This window comes from Tachyglossus aculeatus, unplaced genomic scaffold (genome assembly GCF_015852505.1).
Source record: "Tachyglossus aculeatus isolate mTacAcu1 unplaced genomic scaffold, mTacAcu1.pri SUPER_34, whole genome shotgun sequence".
Taxonomy (NCBI): domain Eukaryota; kingdom Metazoa; phylum Chordata; class Mammalia; order Monotremata; family Tachyglossidae; genus Tachyglossus; species Tachyglossus aculeatus.
The window spans coordinates 1,402,591-1,426,734 of NW_024044839.1; the positions used below are offsets into that span (position 1 = coordinate 1,402,591).

At 52.9% G+C, this 24,144-nt stretch overlaps 1 protein-coding gene across 2 annotated transcripts; it reads right to left on the reverse strand.

The window, feature by feature from the left end:
• Positions 1 to 8,545: 8,545 nt before the first annotated feature.
• CYGB (cytoglobin) lies at positions 8,546 to 19,245 on the reverse strand. 2 transcript variants are annotated; one of them, XR_005448618.1, is made up of 5 exons: positions 19,005 to 19,245; positions 13,501 to 13,732; positions 12,066 to 12,229; positions 9,511 to 9,727; positions 8,550 to 8,602 (listed from the first exon to the last, which is right to left on the reverse strand). XR_005448618.1 is itself a non-coding variant. In XM_038742035.1 (4 exons), the coding sequence occupies exons 1-4, from the start codon at positions 19,145 to 19,147 to the stop codon at positions 9,694 to 9,696; spliced, it is 573 nt and encodes a 190-aa protein (XP_038597963.1). In that variant the 5' UTR covers positions 19,148 to 19,245; the 3' UTR covers positions 8,546 to 9,693. The 2 variants fall into 2 exon arrangements, 1 of the variants encoding a protein (XP_038597963.1); XM_038742035.1 differs by having other exon boundaries at positions 8,546 to 9,727.
• Positions 19,246 to 24,144: the final 4,899 nt, after the last annotated feature.

The following is a 24,144-nucleotide window of genomic DNA, read 5'->3' on the forward strand; positions in this document are numbered from 1 at the left end:
TGGCATTTATTAAGCGCTTACTATGTGCAAAGCACTGTTCTAAGCGCTGGGGAGGTTACAAGGTGATCGGGTTGTCCCACGTGAGGCTCACAGTCTTAATCCTTTCACAGATGAGGGAACTGAGGCCCAGAGAAGTTAAGTGACTTGCCCAAAGTCACACAGGTGATAAGTGGTGGAGCCGGGATTTGAACCCGTGACCTCTGACTCCAAAGCCCCGGGGCTTGCCACTGAGCCACACTGCTTCTTCAGCGTGGAAAGAGCCCGGGCTTTGGAGTCAGAGGTCACGGGTTCAAATCCCAACTCCGCCAATTGTCAGATGGGTGACTTTGTCACTTCACTTTGAGACTGTGAGCCCATTGTTGGGTAGGGACTGTCTCTATATGTTGCCAACTTGTACTTCCCAAGCGCTTAGTACAGTGCTCTGCACACAGTAAGTGCTCAATAAATACGATTGATTGATTGATTGATTGATTCACTTCTCTGGGCCTCAGTTACCTCAGCTGTAAAATGGGGGTGAAGACGGTGAGCCCCCCACGTGGGACAACCTGATCACCTTGTAACCTCCCCAGCGCTTAGAACATTCATTCATTCATTCAATCGTATTTATTGAGCGCTTACTGTGTGCAGGGCACTGTACTAAGCGCTTGGGAAGTACACGTTGGCAACATCTAGAGACGGTCCCTATCCAACAGTGGGCTCACAGTCTAGAACAATGCTTTGCACGTAGTAATGCTTAATAAATGCCAACATTATTATCATTATTATTATTATTATTATCATCAGCGCACCACGGGGGCGGGACTTCGGGGAATAAGGGGGCGTGGTCAGTGAGGGGGTGGGGAGGCCTCGGGGAGCCGGGTGGGCGTGGCCCCGGGGTGAGCGTGGCCCCGGGGTGGGCGTGGCTCGTGCGCACGTGGGGCGGCCTAGGTAAGGCGAGGAAGCCGCGGAAGGATCCGCGATGGCGAGAGTCCGAGCTGGGCGGCCGTGAAGCGCTCCCACTGCGCTCCCTCAGGGTTTCTTCCGCGGCCGTGAGGCGCTTGCTCAGCGCTCCCACTGAACTCCCTCAGCGCTTCTTCCGCGGCCGTGAGGCGCTCCCTCAGCGTTTCCTCAGCGCTCCTTCCGCGGCCGTGAGGCGCTCCCTCAGCGCTCCTTCCGCGGCCGTGAGGCGCTCCCACTGCGCTCCCTCAGCGCTCCTTCCGCGGCCGTGAGGCGCGCCCACTGCTCTCCCTCAGCGCTCCTTCCGCGGCCATGAGGCGCTCCCTCAGCACTCCTTCCGCGGCCGTGAGGCGCTTCCACTCCGCTCCCTCAGCGCCCCTTCCGAGCGGCGCAGCAACTAGGGGCGCCGCCAGCAGCGTGGCTCAGTGGAAAGAGCCCGAGCTTTGAAGTCAGAGGCCATGGGCGCATCAGGCAGAAACTCCTCACCCTGGGCATCAAGGCTGTCCATCCATCCCCTCGCCCCCTCCTCCCTCCCCTCCCTTCTCTCCTTCTCCAGCCCAGCCCGCACCCTCTGCTCCTCCGCCGCTAATCTCCTCACCGTTAGGCCTCGTTCTCGCCTGTCCCGCCATCGACCCCCGGCCCACGTCCTCCCCCGGGCCTGGAATGCCCCCAATCCCTCTGCCCAGCCGCCAAGCTCGCTCTCTTCCTCCCTTCAAGGCCCTACTGAGAGCTCACCTCCTCCAGGAGGCCTTCCCACACTGAGCCCCTTCCTTCCTCTCCCCCTCGTCCCCCTCTCCATCCCCCCTTCTTACCTCCTTCCCTTCCCCACAGCACCTGTATATATGTATATATGTTTGTACATATTTATTACTCTATTTATTTTACTTGTACATATCTATTCTATTTATTTTATTTTGTTAGTATGTTTGGTTTTGTTCTCCGTCTTCCCCTTTTAGACTGTGAGCCCACTGTTGGGTAGGGACTGTCTCTATATGTTGCCAATTTGTACTTCCCAAGCGCTTATGTGCAGAGCACTGTACTAGTAAGCGCTCAATAAATACGATTGATGATGATCCCGGCTCCGCCAATTGCCAGCTGTGTGACTTTGGGCAAGTCACTTCTCTGGGCCTCAGTGACCTCATCCGGAAAATGGGGATGAAGACTGTGAGCCCCCCCCGTGGGACAGCCTGATCACCGTGTAACCTCCCCAGCGCTTAGAACAGTGCTTTGCAGACAGTAAGGGCTTAATAAATGCAATCATTATTATTATATGAACACATGAACACAGTGCTCCGCACTTAAGCTCCCCCTCCCCATCGCTCCGACTCGCTCCCTTTGCTCTATGCTTCCCTCTCCGCCCCACAACACTTCTGTGTATATATACATATCTACAATTCTATTTATTTATATTAACGCCTCTTGTTTTGATGTCTATCGTTCTATTTATTTATATTGATGCCTGCTCACTTGTTTTGATGTCTGTCTCCCCCCTCCTAGACTGTAAGCCCGTTGTAGGCAGGGGTTGTCTCTCTTTATTGCTGAATTGTACTTTCCAAGCGCTTAGTACAGGGCCCTGCACACAGTAAGCGCTCAATAAATACGATTGAATGAATGAATGAGGTGCACAATTGTTGCTATTGATTGCCTACCGGTCCCCGCAAATGATAATGCAGGGGCGCCCCCCAGTGGAGAAAAGCTGCTCTGCCCCTCCTAACAGTGGTGAAATAATCAATCAATCAATCAATCAATCGTATTTATTGAGCGCTTACTGTGTGCAGAGCACTGTACTATGCGCTTGGGAAGTACAAGTTGGCAACATATAGAGGCAGTCCCTACCCAACAGTGGGCTCACAGTCTAAAAGGGGGAGACGGAGAACAAAACCAAACATACTAACAAAATAAAATAGAAGATATGTACAAGTAAAATAAATAAATAGAGTAATAGATATGTACAAACGTACATATATATATATATATATATATATATATATCCTGACCGAAAGATCAATCCAATCAATGGTATTTATTGAGTGCTTACCCTGGGCAGAGCGCTGGTAGAGTACAATAGAACAGAGTTGGTAGGCATGTTCCCTGCCTACAAGGAGAGTACAGTCTGAATAACCACCGAGGGCATCAGTTCCCCCCCCTCAGGACTGTAAGCTCATTGTGGGCAGGGCACATGTCTGTTTATTGTTACAATGTACTCTCCCCAAATGCTCAATACAGTATATGCAAACAGTAAGTGCTCAATAAATACTATTGAATGAACGAATGAAAGGGGATAGAGGGGATAGGCGGGAGCAAGGAGCCTGTCCTGGCTGAGGCCTGGCTGCTGCTGCTGCTGCCCCAGTTGTGGCTTTGAGGAAACACACGAAGTTTGGTCTCATTTAAAGAACCGGGACTTGGGAGTCCAGAGACCTGGCATCTAGTATTTTTTTAATGGTGTTCATTCATTCATTCAATCGTATTTGAGTGTTTACTGTGTGCAGAACACTGGCTTTATTTTGGTGATGTAACGGTAGCAATAACAATAACAGCAGTAATAATAATAACACCTCTGCAATAATCCAGCCCTGCTCAAAATCCAACCCCTGTGGGCTGTTGGCCTGATTCCCGACACCCCTCGCCTCCCGGTTCCAACCTTGGCTGGGGCAGCCCTACCCTCTTTGTGAGTGACTGAACTGAGGAGGTCTGATCCAATTAGGCATCCAATGAGAAGCAGCATGGCTTAGTGGAAAGATCCCGAGTTTGGGACTCAGAGGAGGTGGGTTCTAATCCCGGCTCCTCCACTTGTCTGCTGTGTGACTTTGGGCAGGCAACTTCACTTTTCTGTGCCTCACTTACCTCATCTGTAAAATGGTGATGATTAATAATAATAATGACGGTATTTGTTAAGCACTTACTAAGTGCCAAGAACTGTTCTAAGCTCTGGGGTAGATACAAGGTAACCAGGTTGTCCCATGTAGGACTCAGAGCCTTAATCCCCGTTTTATAGATGAGGTAACTGAGGCACAGAGAAGTTAAGTGACTTGCCCAAGGTCACCCAGCAGACAAGTGGCAGTGCCGGGATATCAATCAATCAATCAATCATATTTATTGAGCGCTTACTGTGCAGAGCACTGTACTAAGCGCTTGGGAAGTACAAGTTGGCAACATATAGAGACAGTTCCTACCCAACAGTGGGCTCACAGTCTAAAACGGTAGCAATAACAGTAACAGCAATAATAATAACACCCCTGCAATAATCCCTGCTCAAAACCCATGACTTCTACTCTCAAGCCCATGCTCTTGAGCCCCACGGGTGACAACCTGATTACCTTGCATCTACCCCAGCGCTTAGAAGAAACTGGACTTTCCAAGCACTTACTCCAATGCTCCACACACAGTAAGCTCTCAATAAATATGATTGAATGAATGAATGAAGAGTGCTTGGCGCATAGTAAGCTCTTAACAAATGCTATGGGTTCAAATCCTGGCTCTGCCTTTTGTGAGCTGTGTGACTTTGGGCAAATCACTTAACTTCTCAGTGCCTCAGTTACCTCATCTGTAAAATGGGGATTAAGATCGTGAGCCACATGGGACAACTTGATCACCTTGTATCCTCCCCAGCGCTTAGAACAGTGCTTTGCACATAGTAAGCGTTTAATACTCAAATTATTATTATTATCACGAGGGACCCCCAAGGCCAACTTTCCCGCCGGTTTCTGCGCCCCTTCGCCTCGGTCCTGGAGAGGATCCCGTCCTGGCCAGCAGGCGGCGCTGCGAGGCCGCTCTGCGGCCCATTCATTCATTCATTCATTCATTCATTCATCCAATCGTATTTATTGAGCGCTTAGTGTGTGCAGAGCACTGTACTAAGCGCTTGGGAAGTACAAGTTGGCAACATATTGAGACGGTCCCTACCCAACAACGGGCTCACAGTCTAGAAGGGGGAGACAGAAAACAAAACAAAACATGTGGACAGGTGTCAAGTCGTCAGAACAAATAGAATTAATGCTAGATGCACCTCATTAACAAAATAAATAGAATATTAAATAAGCGGGCTGAGCGGCCTGGCCAAGCCTCCCACCTTCCCCCAGGCCACTCCATGTCGACGGGATTAGAATAAATGACTGTGGGCGATTCTGGCCAAAGCCTCCCCGGACACACCCGGCTTGCAGTCTGACCTCGGGGAGATGATGATGATGATGATAATAATTGTTAAACACTAACTACGTCCAAGATAATCAGATTCCCCACAGTCCTTGCCTCATATGCCAGCGCTTAGAAGAGTGCTTTGGACATAATAAGCGCTTAACAAATGCCGTCGTTATTATATGAGGCTCACATTCTAAGGCAAGGAGACCAGGTATTTTAACCCCATTTTACAGATAAATAATAATAATAATGATGGCATTTATTAAGCGCTTACTATGTGCAAAGCAATCAATCAATCAATCGTATTTATTGAGCGCTTACTTTGCACAGAGCACTGTACTAAGCGCTTGGGAATTACAAGTTGGCAACATGTAGAGACAGTCCCTACCCAACAGTGGGCTCACAGTCTAGAAGGGGGAGACAGAGAACAAAACCAAACATATTAACAAAATAAAATAAATAGAATGGATATGTACAAGTAAATAAATAGAGTAATAAATATGTAAAACATATATACATATATACAGGTGCTGTGGGGAAGGGAAGGAGGTAAGACGGGGGAATGGAGAGGGGGACGAGCACTGTTCTAAGCGCTGGGGAGGTTACAAGGTAATCAGATTGTCCCACGGGAGGTTCACGGTCTTCATCCCCATTTTACAGATGAGGTAACTGAGGCACAGAGAAGTAAAGTGACTTGCCCAAAGTCACACAGCTGACAATGGGCGGAGCCGGGATTTGAACCCACGACCTCTGACTCCAAAGCTCGTGCTTTCCACTGAGCCACGCTGCTTCTCTGTTTCTTACATAGTAAGTGCTTAACAAATGCCATCATTATTATTTGATAATCACTCCCAGCCCGACAACATTTATGTACATACCTTTATACTCTGTTGCTTCCCCTATCTTCGTCATTTTAATGTCTCTCTCCCCTTGGTAGTTCGTAAACTCCTCGAGGGCAGGGATTTTGTCTACTAACTCTAACTCTACTGTACTCTCCCAAGAGTTTAGCACAGTACTCTACACAGTAAGCACTCCATAAAGACGACTGAATGAATGAATGCTCTTGCACAGTAGCTGCAAGCTCCCAGAGGGGAGAGATCATGTCCACCAACTTGGTTGTACTCTCCCTAGCATTTAGTACAGTCCAAAGCACACAGTAAGCGTTCAGTAAATATCACCGAGAGATTGGAGGAGCAGTGATTAGAACCCAGGTCTCCAGATTCCTAGCCCTGCGTCTTCTGCAGTAGGCCACGTTGCCTCCGGGTTGTATTTCTTGGCTGTTTTGTTATGAAGCTCGGTGGCTTTAGGAGAGCTGCATATCTTTTCATCTCCTCTTGGGAGGGGGCCGAGGGGCAGGGTTTGTTTGTGGGGAAATAACCTGAAAAGTGCCTGAAAAGTAATCAAATGCTGATTTTTCAGATAGTCCCAGTGTGCTCAGTAACCCTGCCCCTAGCTCTTACCGGATCTTCCAAGGAAGATCTGGGGAGGGGCGAGACCCCCCTTCTCCCTTTTGGGGGGCTTAAATTCCAACCCCAGCCTCCCCCCACCCCCTCCTCACCCACCCACCGTCCAGTCCAGGCCCCCCAGCTCCTACCCCCTCAGTCCAGCCCAGTTTTCCATGCAGCCCTGAACACTTTGTCCTGTATCTTCGGAAGGGGGTCGGGGGCGTGGGAGGGGACGGCTTTTCACTTGGACATGCGGTCCCGGGGGAACATTGCATTCCAACGTGGGGGGTGCGGTGCACAGCCCACCCCACCCCCGGGCCCACACCGTTCTCCAACACCCTCCCCACATCACCCCTCCGTTTACCCCCCTTCCATTTCCGAGTCCTCTTCTCCCCACTCTTTAGAACCGAACGGTAAACCCTAACCCAGGGGCAGTGGAGTTGGGGGCCCCCCAGGATTCCTGAATTCAACCCCCAATATCTTCCCTACTCTCCTTAGGACCCTTCCTTTGCCTGTTCCATTTTTAAGCACACAGAGCTCTCCTTGGGACTCAATGTGCAGTGAGCCATATACGTCCCTCTCATTTATCCACTTATTTGCCTTCCTTCCTGTCTATTACCGGCTGAATCTGTTCCTTTCTGCTGCTCCCAATTACTTCTTTGTAATTTCGCCGCTGCCGGTCCCCCCCGCCATGAGATCGAAAGACCCTTGAGGACTGGAATCGTGTTTTTCCTATTATACTCTCCCAGGCGCTTAGCACAGTTGAAGAGGGCTATTAACTGCTCTTCACGGGCTCTTGGAACTTCATCCCACTCACCTCCGTTGACCCCTTATCTCCTTAGGGATCTGATTTCTCCAATCTTTTTACCTGGTACAACCCCTTGCGCCCAGCCCAGTGCTTAGAACAGTGCTGACACAGAGTACACTCTTAATACCATGATAATCCAGCCTGGGCCCTGTCAGTTGCCCCCCTTCCAGGTATTTTCTTCCTCTATAACAATGATATTTAGTGCTTACTTTAGGATAAGCACTGGGGCAGTGGCAAGACAAGAGAAGCAGCATGGCTCAGTGGAAAGAGCCCGGGCTTTGGAGTCAGACGTCATGGGTTCAAATCCCTGCTCCGCCAACTGTCAGCTGTGTGACTTTAGGCAAGTCACTTAACTTCTCTGGGCCTCAGTTACCTCATCTGTAAATTGGGGATTAAAATTGTGTGAGCCCCCCCCCGCGTGGGACAACCTGATCACCTTGTAACCTCCCCATCACTTAGAACAGTGCTTGGCACATAGTAAGCGCTTAACAAATACCAACATTATTTTTATTGGTGAGGCAGTCCCTGTGTAACAGAAATGGCTCATTTTACAAATGAGGAATTCAAGGACCAGAGAAATAAAGTCTTTTGCCCAAAAGAGACTCCTCTGTGCCTCCATCTTGCCTGTCTCACCACTGATCCACTGATTAGGACAGTGCTAAGCGCTTAGTACAGTGCTCTGCACATAGTAAGCGCTCAATACGATTGATTGATTGATCCCTTGCCCACAACCTGCCTCTGGTCTGGAATGCCCTCCCCATCCTCAAATTCAACAATTACCCTTCCCACACCCCCTAAAATGCCTTATGGGAGGCACATCTCCTCCAAGAGGCCTTCTAAGTCCCACTTTCCATCATCTTCCATTCCCTTCTGTTACCCTGACTTGCTCCCTCTGCTCTTCCCCCCCTTACAGCACTTATGTACATTATCTGTAACTTTATTTGTATTGATGTCTCCCCGCCTCTAGACTGAAGCCCCTTATGGGCAGGGAATGTCACTATTTATTGTTGTATAGTACTTTCCCAAGAGCTTAGTGCCGTGCTCTCTGCACACAGTAAGCACTCAATAAATATGACTGAATGGGGCAGAACTGAGATTAGAACCCAGGTCCATTGACAACCTCCAAACCCCCAAGACTCATGCTCTTTTCAGTAGCCCATGCCAAGGAGGCAGAAAATGACTGGGGGAGAGGGGGCAAGGCATTACCCAGGAGACAGAGTGGACAGGGAACAGTTGTATTTAATGACATAGCCGGCTCCGGTTACAAACAGGAATCCTACAAAATCAAAACAGGTGGTTACACTGACAGCCTCGTGGCTGGGGCACGCTAGAGACACGCGGGGGTACATGGGCACAGCAGCCACGGCACTAAGGTCGTCTCGGGGACAACACGGGGTTGCAGGTGACCCGGGGAAACTCAGGCAGACAGGACAGACGGCTGGGCAGGGGGTCTGGGCCAGGAGACTCACTCCAACTCCCCAGATGGGGGATGTCGGGGTCTCTGGGGTGGGGCAGGCAGCAGAAACTACACAGCTGGTCCTGTCTGCACATCTGGGGACCGCCACCCATTTACCCGTCCCAGTCCCCGACGCCCAAACATAAATCAGATCGCCAAGTCAGAGGGACTAAGGAAACTAAGGAAGACATTGAGCCTAGTGTGTGTTTGTGTGCGCGCCTGAGCGCACATGTGCGCGCCTGTGGGATGGTGGGGAAGATTGAGGGTAAGAACCAAGAGAGTCTAACTTCCAGGAAGGTGCCACAAGAGTCCTGCAGAACCGGTCCCATCTCAAGCAGACCCGCAACCCCCTTCACCCTGTGCCCACTTTGATGGGGTGCCTATATATGGGTGGGGGTGGCTTATAGTGTATCTATCTCTAGCTCTTTATATACGGTAGAGGTGTGCATAGGATGCTGTAGAGGTGTGACGTCAGGTGAGGTCCAGCATGCTGAGAGGGCCGCAGGAACACCGGGTCGGGCGGGCTGAGAAACAGGAGGCTGCTTTCTCCTCAGAATGGGCCACAGAGCCAAGTAAAAAGGCCGGGTGTGGGAGCGATGGGCCCAGCTCTGCGGGGAGGGGCCCACTCCCCCACTGGAGGGGGGGAGGGCCGCAGAATGAGGCCCGGCATCTGGGTGGCCCACCCAGATGATACCACGGTACCCAGATGATACAATGGGAAATGATACCATTTCCCGGTAGCCCCAGGGTGGCCCGTCTCCTGGAGGAAGAGTTGGCGGCGGCGGCGGCCCTCCAGCTTCCTCGGCGTCAGAGAGGGAGGAGACGGAGGGGGCGGAGGGTGGAGGCTGTGCCCCCCCACCGGGGGATCCTGGCCTCCCGTTGGAGGTGCCGACGCGGGGCAGGGAAGGGGCCTACGGCAGTGAGGAGGGCAGGGTGCCTGGTGCGCTGCAGAGCAAGAGAGAGAAGATACCGTCAGGTTAGCTGGAAACTTGGGCCCGGGCCCTGGAGGTGGACGCTCCCGCCCTGCCCTTTCCCAAATTCAGAGAGCATCACCGGGCACTGAGAACTCACACACTGCCTCTTCTGCCCTATCGTCAGGACACGGGGAGGGGCTCCGACCCTGAATTCCAGGGCTGACGGGCAGCGGGGTGCTCGAACCAGGATCATAAAGACAAACCTCCCCACCCTCATGGGACCCTCTGCAGACACCACAGAAACACTCCCATCCCACCCTGTGGCACGCTGGTCCACCCCAAGACAACACAGACACAGGAGCCAGCCAACCCTGGCCACTCCCTGAAACAGCCCCCTCAAATCTCTGGTCCCCTTGCCAGCCACAGCCCCGGGGGCAGGAAACTGAGGCCCAGAGAAGCATCTTTTCCCAAGATCACACAACGGACAAGTGGCAGAGGTGGGATTAGAACTCGGGTCCTCAGACTCTTAGTCTCTTTCCACTACGCCATGACCGGGGGATAAGAATCAGAAATCTCGGCCTTGTCGCCCCCACTGCCCGCCCAATCCAGCTCCAGAACCCTGGCACCCAAGCGTAAGAGCCGGGAAGGGCTGCGGCTATCTGAGCCGAGCCCGTCTTCCCAGAGGCCTCATCTGACGCAATTGGCTGGTGAACTGGGAGGTGGATGATGCGGGCTGCCTGGGACAGGGAGCAGCTGTGGGAACAGGGTTGGGGATGTGGGGCGGGGGGGTCCGGATCCAGCCAATCCCCCCAGTTTCCTCCTTGCCACTGAATCCCCATCCAGGGCAGCGGAGGCAGCCAAGGTCTGCTCTAGTCTCCTCGCGTGTCATGTCTCCAAACCATTTCGCAAACGTTTGGGGTTTGGCAGGCTGCACCCAGCCCCGCGGGGAGCAAAGGGGTGGGGGGCGGCGTGAAGGAACCCTCCTGCATGTGTTTCTGATTCACGGCCCTTTCCCTGGAAGCAGGAAGCCACATCTCCCAGCTGTAAACAAACTCAGCTCCAGCTCTGCTCCGTTCCAGAGCAGACGGGACCCCTGCCCTACCCTGCCCTGTCCAACCTCCTCCCTGAAACCAGTGGCGGGACCACCCCTCCAGCCTCCCCGTGTCCCTCCCACCGGGGCATCACTCCCTAAACTCTGACCCCAGTGCCCCACAGGTAAAAAAGAAATAACCCCCAGGTTTGTTACTGACCGGCCCCGGGGTCAGAGGGCAGGCCTGGGGGTCAACCAGCTGTGCGCATCTGGACTCTACCGGGCCAGGACAGCCTGCGTGAACGAACGCCTTCCGCCTTCCGGGGGGCAGCCCACCGGGGACCAGGGGTCCGAGGACTCCTCCGCTACCCTGAGCTCACTGGAGCCAGGGAAGAGGGGGCCTGGGGGCTCCCTGGGGTAGGCCTGACGCTGTTTTCCATGGGAAAGTGCTGGAAAATGATCCCCAGTTCTGAACTGTGAGCTGATCCAGGGCCAACTCCTGTCCCGCCCGCCCCCAGTTCCTCCTTCTCTGCTTCGCTCCCAGACTTGCCCTTTCCCTCCGGGGGTGGGGGCGGAGGCCAGGACAGACGCCCTGCTTGTCTGGCTGCTGCCCCCCCTGGGGTTTTTACAGTTAACTCTTGCAGGGGGTGGGGCTGGGAGGGGAGGTGCCTGGGTCCCGAAGGCTCCTGCAGATGCCCTTGACATGCCAGGGCCACCCGTGGGTGGGGCAGGGGTGGCACACACACGCAATGGGGCTTTGTGCGGTTGTGCCTCGTGCACAGTCCGCGTCCTTCTGGGGGTCTCAGGGTCAAGGGTGGTCCTGGCCCCAGTCCACGAGCCAAGCAGAAGAGGGGGGGGGGGGGTCAGCCAGATCAAAAAACACTCAGACTGCCACCAATGGCAAGCAAGCAGCCTCCGGGGAAAGGAAGCAGCCCAGGCTGGCCAGAGAGGGGGGCTGGATGGGGGGCTACGTGGCCAGGGCTGGCCCCTGGGGCCTCTAAGCCCCTCCTTGGGGCTGGAGGGAGGAGATCAGAAATCAAATTGGGTCTGTGCTGCCCTTTGGCTCTGCCCTTAGTGGGACCCTGTGCTCCCTGGGGTGAGGGAAGGTCGGGGATGACTGGAAGAGGCCCAGCCCCGAGGGGAAGCAGTCAGTGCCCCCATGTTTGTGAATTCTGCTGTTTTGGACTCTCTCACGCGCTTAGTACAGTGCTCTGCACTTAGTAAGCGCTCAATAAATACGATTGATTGACTGGTAGTAAGGCCTCAGTACCACAGCACGAGGTTCCTGGAAGCAGACGGGAGGGAGTTGTGTCCCACTGTCCGCCGCCTGCCCACTTACACGGTGGAGTGAGGAATCTGCTGGCCCCAGCCCACTTCCTTGTAGGCGGCTGTCACGTGGGTGTAGACGAGGCTGAGCACCTTGGCCCAGGCCCTCTGGGTCTCAGCCGGAAAGTTGTCGGCAAACTCCTCCGCGATGACCTCCAGGATGACCCCGGACAGGATCTGGTGTGGGGGGGGAAGAGGATAATAATAGCGGCGGCTGTTAAGCGCTTACTTTGTGTGCAAGCGCCCAACTGAACACTGGGATAGACAAGGGATAATCAGGGGCTCACAGTCTAAGAGGGAGGGAGAATAGAAATTGAATCCCTCATTTTACAGGTGGGGAAACGGAGGCACGGGAAAGTGTCAAACAGCAGGCAAGTGCCAGGCCTGGGATTAGAACCCAGCTCCTGACTCTTAGGCCTGTGCTGCTTACCCAAGGGGTGAGGTGAGCACCAAGCCCCCTACCCATGTCTCACCTTCCCACTCAGCCCCCTCCTTTTCAGGAACTGGGGTGGAGGACCCGGGACTGGCTCGATAAATCCCCCCCCCCCGCCCCCTGGTCTCCATGCACTTAATAATAATGGCATTTATTAAGCACTTACTATGTGCAAAGCACTTATGCACACATTTGTAAGGACTGTAAGATCCTTGTGGGCAGGAAACCTACCACCTCTGTTGTACTGTACACTCCCAAATGCTTAGTACAGTGTTCTGCACGCAAAACACTCAATAAGCACCACTGATAAGATTGATTCGAGCATTTGGTATTTGCCTCAGCCATACAAATTAATAGATGTCTGTCTCTTCCCCTGGCCTGTAGGCTCATTGTGGTCTACCACCTCCGTTGTAGCACACAGTCCCAGGCGCTTAGTAATAATATTGGTATTTGTTAAAGTGCTTTTTGTGCATCAGGCACTGGGGTAGACATGAGCAAATCGGGTTGGACACAGTCCCTGTCCCACTTGGGGCTCCCAGTCTTCATCCCCATTTTACAGATGAGGGAACTGAGGCCCAGAGAAGTGACACGCCCAAGGTCACCCAGGAGACAAGTGGCAGAGCCGGGATGAGAACCCAGGGCCTCCTGACTCCCAGCCCTCACTGCTTCTCAGTCCAGCAGCGTGAAGCAGCGAGAGAAGCAGCGTGGCTCAGTGGAAAGAGCACGGGCTTTGGAGTCAGAGATCAGGGGTTCAAATCCTGGCTCCGCCGCTTAGCTGTGTGACTTTGGGCAAGTCACTTAACTTCTCTGTGCCTCAGTTTACCTCATCTGTAAAATGGGGATTAAGATTGTGAGCTCCACGTGGGACAAACTGATCACCTTGTAACCTCCTCAGCGCTTACAGCAGTGCTTTGCACGTAGTAAGTGCTTAATAAATGCCGTTATTATTATTATTACAGCGCTCTGCACCCAGTGAGCGGTCCAAAGCCCGGGCGCAGCTTTCTACTGCAGGTACCTTGAAGTAGACGGGTTCCACTTTGTGCTTGAGCGCATGTGCCTTGCCCACCAGCGCCAGCACGGATGAGACCTTGTCGGGGTCATGCAGGTTCTCCAGGACCGTGTTGAGGGCTCCCATGACCCGCCGGGCGTGCTTGTGCAACTGGGGACTCCGCTCCATTTCCACTGGGTCCTCCATGTGTTGGAACTGGCTGAAGTATTGCTTGGCTGATGGGTAATTCACGAAGAACCTGGGGAAGAGGAGAGGGGGTCATTCACCAGCGCTTAGAACAGTGCTTTGCACATAGTAAGCGCTTAATAAATACCATCATCATTATTATTATTCAGTCGCACTTACTGAGCGCTTTACCGTGTGCAGAGCTTGGGAAAGTACAACACAACGATATGGAGGTCATCATCATCATCATAAATCGTATTTATTGAGCGCTTACTATGTGCAGAGCACTGTACTAAGCGCTTGGGAAGTACAAATTGGCAACATATAGAGACAGTCCCTACCCAACAGTGGGCTCACAGTCTAAAAGGGGTCCAATTCAGCCCTCTGATCTCCCTAACAGATGGGGCGCTAATTACAATCACTAGATGGTAAGATACTGAGGGTGGGGTGGGGATGATCAGGTCTTCTTTTATTGTATTGCACTGGCCCAAAGCTTAGTACTGTGTAGTATACACAGTAAGCCTCCGCAAACACCACTGATTAGGCCCCAAGCATTGTGGTGAATACTAGGCTATAGATAAGATAATTAGGTCAGGTACAGCGCCGGTCCCACCCAAGGCTCACGCCCAAGGGGGAGGGAGAGCAGAGATTTTTACAGTTGAGAGCCGAGACGGTAAACTCCCTAGGGCTCATTTCATCAGTCATATTTACTGAGCGCTTACTGTGGGCAGAGCACTGTACTAAGCGCCTGGGAAAGTACAATAGTACATAGAAAGTACATAGAGAAGCAGCGTGGCTCAGTGGAAAGAATCCGGGCTTTGGAGTCAGAGGTCATGGGTTCAAATCCTGGCTCCGCCACTTGTCAGCTGTGTGACTTTGGGCAAGTCACTTCACTTCTCTGGGCCTGTTACCCCATCTGTAAAATGGGAGTGAAGACTGTGAGCCCCCCATGGGACAACCTGATCACCTTGTAACCTCCCCAGCGCTTAGAACAGTGCTTTGCACATAGTAAGCGCTTAATAAATGCCATTATTATTATTATTATTACAATAAACAGTCCCATTCCCTACCCACAATTAGCTTACAGTCGGGGCAGCGGGGTTCTCTCCCTAGCTTATAGCAGATGGTTCTTCACACAGTGGGTGCTCAATAAATGCCAGTGTTCATTCATTCAGTCGTATTTATTGAGCACTTACTGTGTGCAGAGCACTGTACTAAGCGCTTGGGAAGTACAAGTTGGCAACATATAGAGACAGTCCCTACCCAACAACGGGCTCACAGTCTAGAAGGGGGAGATAGTGTTGAACATGGGTAAGTGTTTTGCCCGAGGTTAGAACAGTCTCCTGTGTTCTTTCCAAGAAATAGTGCCTATTGTGCCCATTTTACAGGTGAGGAAAATGGAGCCCAGAGAGGTTAAGGGACTGGCCCAAGGTCACACGGCAATGGCAGAGCTGGGACTAGAACCGGGGTTGTTCTCTCACCACCAAGGCGCCGGACCTCCCTTGTTTCCAGGAGCCAGGATGCTACCCGAGGAAGAAGTAGAGAAATCAGAGGCCACCTGCGTTGTTCTCTCCCAAGGGCTTAGTACAAGTGTTCGGCACCTGGTAAGTGCTTGATAAATACCATTTGATTGACTGAAAGTAGGAGTACAAAACACTGGAGATCCGATGAGAGACACCCCCCACCCCACCAGGCCCCCTCTCTCCTCCACAGGGATGTGAGAAGGGACAATCACCGGAGGAGCAGTGTGGTCTGATGGCAAGCGTCTGGGCCTGGGAGTCGGAAATCCTGGCTCTGCCACTTGCCTGCTGTGTGACCTTGGGCAAATCATTTAACTTCTCTGAGCTCAGTTCCTTATCTACAAAACAGGGATTCAATACCTAACCCCTTTCCATCCTAGAGTGTGAGCCCCATGTGGGAAAGGGACTGTATCTGGCCTGATTAACCTGAATCTATCCCAAAACTTAAAACAGTCATTGACATAGTAAGCACTTAACAATTACTGTTATTAATAATAATAATGGCATTTATTAAGCACTTACTATGTGCAAAGCACTGTTCTAAACACTGGGGAGGCTACAAGGTAATCAGGTTGTCCCGCGGGGGCTCACAGTCAATCCCCATTTTACAGATGAGGTACCTGAGGCACAAAGAAGTTAAGTGACTTGCTCAAAGTCACACAGCTGACAACTGGCGTAGCCGGGATTTGAACCCATGACCACTGACTCCAAAGCCCGTGCTCTTTCCACTGAGCCACGCATTATTATTATTAATAAAGAAACCCCAGGAATTGCTAACAGTGGAGAACAGAAAGGGCCTTCTAGCAGGATTCTTCAGATCCTCAGATCCCTCATCTTCTGAGGGCTTGGTTATTTAGGCTCTGTAGGGTTGGGGCTCTCCTATGAATCGTGGCTTTATCGTGGCTGGAGAGTTTGCGTACAGCGATGAAGCTTACAGCTACGCCATAGCGGGCTTCTCATAATGGAAAAGTCTAAGCCGGAGCATCAGACAAAGTTGATTCACCTTGTGCAGGGCAGTAGGGGCAGTCCAAGGCGGATGACCAGGTGATCAAAACGTTGAGCAAAGACAACGGCAGACACTCAATTTTTTTTGTTTGGTTGGTTTGGTTTTTTAACTGCACGTTTAGAAGGCAGTGGTAAACTACTTCCGTATCTTTACCAAGAAAACTCTACGGATACACCTACCACAACGAATTTAAAGCAGAAGATAGGACATTCTAGAAAGGGTATGTCCATGGAGCAGCTGTGGATCAGAAACAATTCGACGGCATTTGAGGAAGAAGGAAGGTCGGGGGGGATCCCCATGTCCCCTAAACCATAAGCTCGTTGTGGACAGGGAATATGTCTATCAATTCTTTCGTACTGTACTCTCCCAAGCGCTTAGTGCTTTCCTCTGGCCACAGTTAAGCGTTCAATAAATACCATTGACTAAGAAGGTGAAGAGTCAGAAGTCAGCTGCTAAGCCTGCCAAAGTCTGCCACGACAGCCCTCCCCCCAAAACCCACCACTCTCCCAGGCTCCCCTGCATCCCCCAACCCTGCCGCGTAAAGCCACAGCCAGGGAGTTTCTGGCAATTCCCAAAGACATCTGGGATTCCAGAGAGCCTGAAGCAGGCTGCCAATGTGGGGGGGAGGCATCAGCATTATAGGGGAAGGGGAACCTGGAATAACACTGAGTGCACCCCTCCCCCGCAACTCTCAGTTGAGGTGAAGGGGTCAGGAATGCTGGCTGCAGGGGCCTGGATCCCTCCCAGAATTCCTGCCTCGGAAAGAAGCAGGAGGTGAAAACAGGAGGAGCAGGAAGGCGGTGTCTTCACACATCCTCCCACTCCCTGGGGGAAGAGGCAGTTCCAGGGAGCTGGAATCCCGACCTTGCTGACCTCCACACTGTGGAGAGGCTCGGCTGGGGGGCAGGAATCTAAATTTGGAGGGGAGGAGAGCTGTTTGGGGGCAGGGGTCTTGAGGTACCTGGAGCAGAGGAGTGAGGGATGTTGGGTCAGTGGGATTCAGGGCCTGCTCTTCCACCCTCTTGATTAACAATGGAAGCAGCGTAGTCTAGTAGACAGCACTCAGGCCTGGGAGCCAGAAGGACCTGGGTTCTAATCCAGGCTCTTCCACTGTCTGTTCTGCGACCCTGGGCAAGTCACTTCACTTCTCTGGGCCTCAGTTACTTTGTCTGCAAAATGAGGATCAAGACTGGGAGGCCCATCTCTCTCAATTCCAACCCTCAGGAGTGGAAACAGCTGGGCAAATCGCTTAACCTCTCCTTGCCAGTTTCCTCATCTGTGAAATGAGAATTAAATACCTCTCCTCCCTTCCCCTTAGATGACTGTGAGCCTTAAAGAGACTGTGTCTGACCTGATTGAATTGTACCTATTCCAATACTCAGACCAGCGCTTGACGCAGTCAGCACTGGGGTTGGGAACAGGTCTAGCTACTGTTATACCGTATTACGGGTAGTTATTATTTTGTGTTAAGCACTGTTCTAAGCACTGGGGTAGATAGAAGTTAATCTGGTTGGACACATTCCTCTATGAGGCTCACAGTCTGTAGCGGGAAGAACCGGGATTGAATCCCCATTTTACAGTTGAGGGAAGTGAGGTCCAGAGACGTGACTTGTCCAAGGTCACACAGCAGGCAACGTGGACCTGGGGTTAGAGAGCTTCGACTTCGACTCCTAGGCCCGTGCTCTTTCCTCGAGGCAACGCCGTCGGTACTCTCCGCAAGCCCTTAGAATAGCTCTGTGCACACAGTAAGCATCCAACAAATACGATTCGCTGAATGATTATTCCTAGAGTGTTTCTATGTTCCTTCCACCCAGAAATCCATTGCCAGGTTAGTTTCTGGGTGGGCTGGGGATGGAAGAAGGAGTTGATGGGAATAGAGGGTAGGGGGTGTGCCTGGAAGGGAGGATGAGTGAATCAGACATTGGCAGGGCCGGGATGCTTCTTCCGGCCAGTGGCTGGAGGAGGGGTGAGAAGATGCTAACTAGTTCATTCCTTTCCCAGGATCCAAACCCCTTGGCTCGGGAACCTACTTTCTGCTCGCCACAGTAAGGGGCGGAGTGAGGTCATCACCGGTGATGTTTATTGAGCGCTTACTGTGGGGAGAGCATCGTCCTAAGCGCTTGGGAGAGTACAATACGACAGAGTTTGTTCCACATGTGTCCTGCCCACAAGGAGTTTACAGTCTGGAGGTCCCAGCCGCCCCGGATCTCTGCGGGGAGCAGGGGGGTGGGGGGTCCTCTTAGGGCTGCCGCATCCCCTCACCCACGAAACATCACGGCGGCCCCCAAGGCCGGGACTCCCACCCTGCATCTCCTGCTTCTGGGATGGGACCTTCCACTGGCGAGAGCGGGAACCGTCGCCTCCTGCCAAACCCCAGAACCTCTCGACTTAGGAGGAGGAAAGAGATGAGGGGAGAGGGGGATGACAGGAAAGTAGATACAGGGCTGTCTGGGCTAGGAGCCCCGCCTTCCCTTTAACCTCTGACCCTTGACCTCTGCTCTCCCGAATCGGGGCGTCTGTCCGAGGGGTTGAGGGGAGGCCCACTTCGTCCCTCGCCGGGCCTCAGCGTTCACACCTCTAAAATGGGGAGGAGGGGGTCCTAGTCTCCGCCTGACTGGGTCGGACAGGGGGTGGTGTGGGGGTCGTTGCTGACCCCTCCGTGACTGGAAACCGCCGGCGGTCGCCCCCTCAGGGTGGGGGTCTGGTGCCAGCCTCGCGTTGGGGGGGGGGGGGTGTCCCGGGGCCAGGGACCCCCTCCTCTGGTCCCCCACCTCCTCCTCACGGGTCCGGTCCCGGCCCTGGCCAGGGCTGCCACCTACCTCACTAGGATGGCGACCCCCACATCCTCGCAGTTGGCGTACAGCCTGGCCCACGTCTCCTGCACCGCCATCCTCTCCGCCTCTGACAGCTCCTCGCTCCGCTCCCGCCTTTCCGTCTCCATCGCGCCCGGGACCTTCTCCATCAAAGCCGGCCCCGGGGCTCCGGCGAGAAAGGACGGAGGGAGAGGGAAAGGGAGAGAGGAAAAGGGAGAGGAGAGGGAAAGGGAGAGGGAGAGGAGGGAGAGAGAGCCGGAGCGGCGGCCGGGGCTGGGGGAAGGACCACGGAGGGACGGAGTGTGAGGGTGAGTGTGTGTGCGCGCCTGTGGATGTGTGTCTGTGTGAGTGTGTGTGTGCCAGCGTGTGTGTTTGTGTGTGTGCCTGCGTGCGAGGGGGGCGGGAAGGTGAGGGGCCGGGGGCGGGGTGGAGGGGATGTGGTCTGCCGAAACAAACAATTCCCAAATCCCCTTTCTGCCAATCCCCGGAGCTGAAGGATGGGGAGGGGGGGAGGAGGAGGGATGGAGGAGAGGGGAGGGGGAGGGAGAAGAGGAAGGGGGGATAGGGGAGGAGGAGGGAGGAGGAGGAAGAGGAGGGAGGGGGGAGGTTGGAGGGAGGAGGAGGAAGAAGAGGAGGAGGGGGAATATGGGAGGGGGAGGGAGGAGGAAAAAGAAGAGGGAAGGGGGATGTGGGGGAGGAGGGGGAACGTGGGAGGAGGGAGGGAGAGGGCACCTCCCGGCCTCCTTGGCGCTGACCCCAGCCGAGTTGGACCGGTCCGAGGCGGGGGGCCTGGGGGGCTTTGGCTGGCCGTGTCTTGTCCTTGTCTGTGTCCGCCGGGCAGCCCCCAGCCCCGACTCCCCCGGGCCGCGCAGGGGGGTTTATGACATAACTCGGGGCCCCCCGCCCCCCCGGGGTCCAGCCCGTCCCGGCCCCCCGGCCCCCGGGGGTTTGGGGGTCTGGGGGTCAGGTCTGGGCCGGGGCAGGGGGGACAAGGCTCCCAGGGCGGATGGGGCCAAGGGGCAGCGGCGGGCGCGGAGGCCGGGGAATGGCCCTGTCCTCGACAGCCAAGGTCACCTGAGCTAGCCCCGGGCCCCAAGACCCCAAGATCATAGAAGCATTGTGGCTCAATCAATCAATCAATCGTATTTATTGAGCGCACAGCACTGTACTAAGCGCTTGGGAAGTCCAAGTTGGCAACCCCTAGAGACGGTCCCTACCTAACAATGGGCTCACAGTCTAAAAGGGGGAGTCAGAGAACAAAACCAAACACACTAACAAAATAAAATAAATAGAATAGATATGTACAGGTAAAATAAATAGAGTAATAAATATGTACAAACGTATATACATATATACAGGTGCTGTGGGGAAGGGAAGGAGGTAAGATGGGATGGAGAGGGGGATGAGGGGGAGAGGAAGGAAGGGGCTCAGTGGAAAGCACTGGCTTTGGAGTCAGAGGTCATGGGTTCAAATCCCCGCTCCGCCAATTGTCAGCTGGGTGACTTTGGGCAAGTCACTTCACTTCTCTGTGCCCCAGTTACCTCATCTGTAAAATGTGGATTAAGACTGTGAGCCCACTGTGGGACAACCTGATCACCTTGTAACCACCCCAGTGCTTAGAACGGTGCTTTGCACATCGTAAGCGCTTAAGAAATACCATTATTATTATCATTATTATTATTAAGACGGACTTGTGGGAGGGAGGCGGCTCCCAGACTGCTCGGGCCCGGTCTCTGCAGGGATTGACGCCTTTCTACTTGTTTTGTTTTGTTGTCTGTCTCCCCCTTCTAGACTGTGAGCCCGTTGTTGGGTAGGGACCGTCTCAACTGTTGCCGATTTGGACTTCCCAAGCGCTTAGTACAATTCTCCGCACACAGTAAGCGCTCAATAAATATGATTGAATGACTGCATGCAGGGCCAGGGGGTCGGAATGACCCGGGTTGGTGAGGAGCAGGGAGGCCCAGGGTGACCCAGGGAGGAAAGGGGCCTGACTCTCCTGACATGGGGTGGATTCTAATCCTGACTACTCCACTTGTCTGCTGTGCATCCTTGGGCAAGTCACGTCATTTCTCTGGGCCTCAATGACCTCATCTTTAAAAGGGGGATTAAGACGGTGAGCCCCACGGGGGACAACCTGATTACTTTGTATCTACCCCAGCGCTTAGAGTGGTGTTGGGCTCAAGTAAGCGTTTACCAAATGCCATCATTATTATAATAATAAATGATGGCATTTATTAAGCGCTTACTATGTGCAAAGCACTGTTCTAAGCGCTGGGGAGGTTACAAGGGGCTCACAGTCTTAATACCCATTTTACAAATGAGGCAACTGAGGCCCATAGAAGTTAAGTGACATGCCCATAGTCACACAGCTGACAAGTGGCGGAGCCAGGATTTGAACCCATCCCCATTTTACAGGTGAGGTAACTGAGGCCCATAGAAGTTAAGTGATGTGCCCACAGTCACACAGCTGACAAGAGGCGGAGTCAGGATTTGAACCCATGACCTCTGACTCCAAAGCCCGGGCTCTTTTCACAGAGCCACATTGCTTCTCCTGATGATGATGATCTTCCTTCCCAGACAGGGCTCCCCCTGCTCCAGCCCTAGGGATCAGCTGGCTGGTCTCCTGGCCCGCAGCCCCCCAAAGCCTCCCCTGCCCGGGGAAAAGGCGGGCCCGGCCTGGGGCAGAGGTCAGAGGGGGCAGAGGTCAGCGCAGGGCAGCCCAGCTGAGGGAGGGCAGCGGCCTTGACCCGACCAGACCTGCCTTGGAGGCCTTCCCAGACTGAGCCCCTTCCTTCCTCTCCCCCCTCTCCATCCCCCCCATCTTACCTCCTTCCCTTCCCCACAGCACCTGTATATATGTATATATGTTTGTCCATATTTATTACTCTATTTATTTATTTTACTTGTACCTACCTATTCTATTTATTTTATTTTGTTAGTATGTTTGGTTTTGTTCTCCGTCTCCCCCTTTTAGACTGTGAGCCCACTGTTGGGTAGGGACTGTCTCTATATGTTGCCAACTTGTACTTCTCAAGCGCTGAGTGCAGTGCTCTGCATCATCATCATCAATCGTATTTATTGAGCGCTTACTGTGTGCAGAGCACTGTACTAAGCTCTTGGGAAGTACAAGTTGGCAACATATAGAGACGGTCCCTACCCAATAGTGGGCTCACAGTCTAAAAGGGGGAGACGGAGAACAAAACCAAACATACTAACAAAATAAAATAAATAGAATAGATAGGTACAAGTAAAATAAATAAATGTCTGCACACAGTAAGCGCTCAATAAATATGATTGATTGATCCGCGGCAGGAGGTTCCCCCCACGCCCAGCCCTGCCCAAGGTCGGTGTGGGTGCCCCCGCTAATCGGGCTGATCCTCTTAGTGTGGGCCCGGGCGGGGGCAGAGCCTGGCTTCGGGGTCCCGGCAGCCGGGGATGGGGCGGCGGCCCCCATGTGCACCACATTTCTGCTGCTCAGTGCCCTGGCCCTGCTCTGGCGACGCCACTTCGGCAACCAAGTCCAGCCGTGTGAGGCCGGGGCCGGGACGCGGGGGCCGGGGGTTTGGGGAGGCCGTGGGAGGGGATGGGGTTTGGTTTTGTCGTCTGTCTCCCCCTTCTAGACTGTGAGCCTGCTGTTGGGTAGGGACCGTCTCTACATGTTGCCAACTTCTCCAGGAGGCCTTCCCAGACTGAGCCCCCCCCTCTCCATCCCCCCGTCTTACCTCCTTCCCTTCCCCACAGCACCGGTATATATGTTTGTACATATTTTATTTTGTTAGTACGTTTGGTTTTGTTCTCTGTCTCCCCCTTCTAGACTGTGGGCCCACTGTTGGGTAGGGACTGTCTCTGTGTTGCCAACTTGTGCTTCCCAAGCGCTTGGTGCAGTGCTCTGCACACAGTGAGCGCTCAATAAATACGATTGATTGATTGATTGATGTATATATGTTTGTACATATTTATTACCCTTTATTTATTGATTTTACTTGTACATATCTGTTCTATTTATTTGGTTAGTATGTTTGGTTTTGTTTTCCGTCTCCCCCTTCTAGACTGTGGGCCCACTGTTGGGTAGGGACTGTCTCTGTATTGCCAACTTGTGCTTCCCAAGCGCTTGGTGCAGTGCTCTGCACACAGTGAGTGCCCAATAAATACGATTGATTGATTGATGTATGTTTGTACATATTTATTACTCTTTATTTATTTATTTTACTTGTACATATCTGTTCTATTTATTTTATTTTGTTAGTATGTTTGGTTTTGTTCTCTGTCTCCCCCTTCTGGACTGTGAGCCCGCTGTTGGGTAGGGACTGTCTCTGTGTTGCCAACTTGTACTTCCCAAGCGCTTAGTACAGTGCTCTGCACACAGTAAGCGCTCAATAAATACGATTGATTGATTGATCTATTCTATTTATTTTATTTTGTTAATATGTTTGCCCACTGTTGGGTAGGGACTTTCTCTATGTGTTGCCAACTTGTACTTCCCAAGCGCTTAGTACAGTGCTCTGCACACAGTAAGCGCTCAATGAATACGATTGATTGATTGATTGATTGTACTTCCCAAGCGTTTAGTACAGTGCTCTGCACACAGTAAGCGCTCAATAAATACGATTAAATGAATGAAGGGGCTTCGGAGGGGGGTGGGGAAGTGATAAGGGGCTTGGGTAGGGGATGGGGGTGAGGCCTTCCCAGCCTGAGCCCCCTTTTTCCTCTCCTCCTCCCCATCCCCCACCTCCTTCCCCTCCCCACAGCACCTGTATATATGTTTGTACAGATTTATTACTCTATTTATTTTACTTCTACATATTTACTATTCTATTTATTTTGTTAATGGCGTGTATCTAGCTTTATTTCTATTCTGAAGACTTGACAACTGCCCACATGTTTTGTTTTGCTGTCTGTCTCCCCCTTCTAGACTGTGAGCCCGTTGTTGGGTAGGGACTGTCTCTATATGTTGCCGACTTGTACTTCCCAAGCGCTTAGTATAGTGCTCTGCACACAGTAAAGGCTCAATAAATACGATTGAATGAATGAATAAGGGGCTTGGGGAGGGGATGGGGACGGTGATAAGGGGCTTGGGGAGGCAGTGGGAGGGGATGGGGATGGTAATAAGGAGATGGCAGTGATTGGGGGCTTGGGGAGGTGGTGA

Excerpts from the sequence above, each read along its gene's own strand:
- CYGB (XM_038742035.1), bottom strand. The coding sequence starts at position 19,147 with ATGGAGAAGGTCCCGGGCGCGATGGAGACGGAAAGGCGGGAGCGGAGC. Across the intron at positions 12,230-13,500 it reads TGGAACCCGTCTACTTCAAG|ATCCTGTCCGGGGTCATCCT; the intron begins GTACCTGCAGTA and ends CCCCCACACCAG. Across the intron at positions 9,728-12,065 it reads CAGATTCCTCACTCCACCGT|CGCACCAGGCACCCTGCCCT; the intron begins GTAAGTGGGCAG and ends CTTGCTCTGCAG.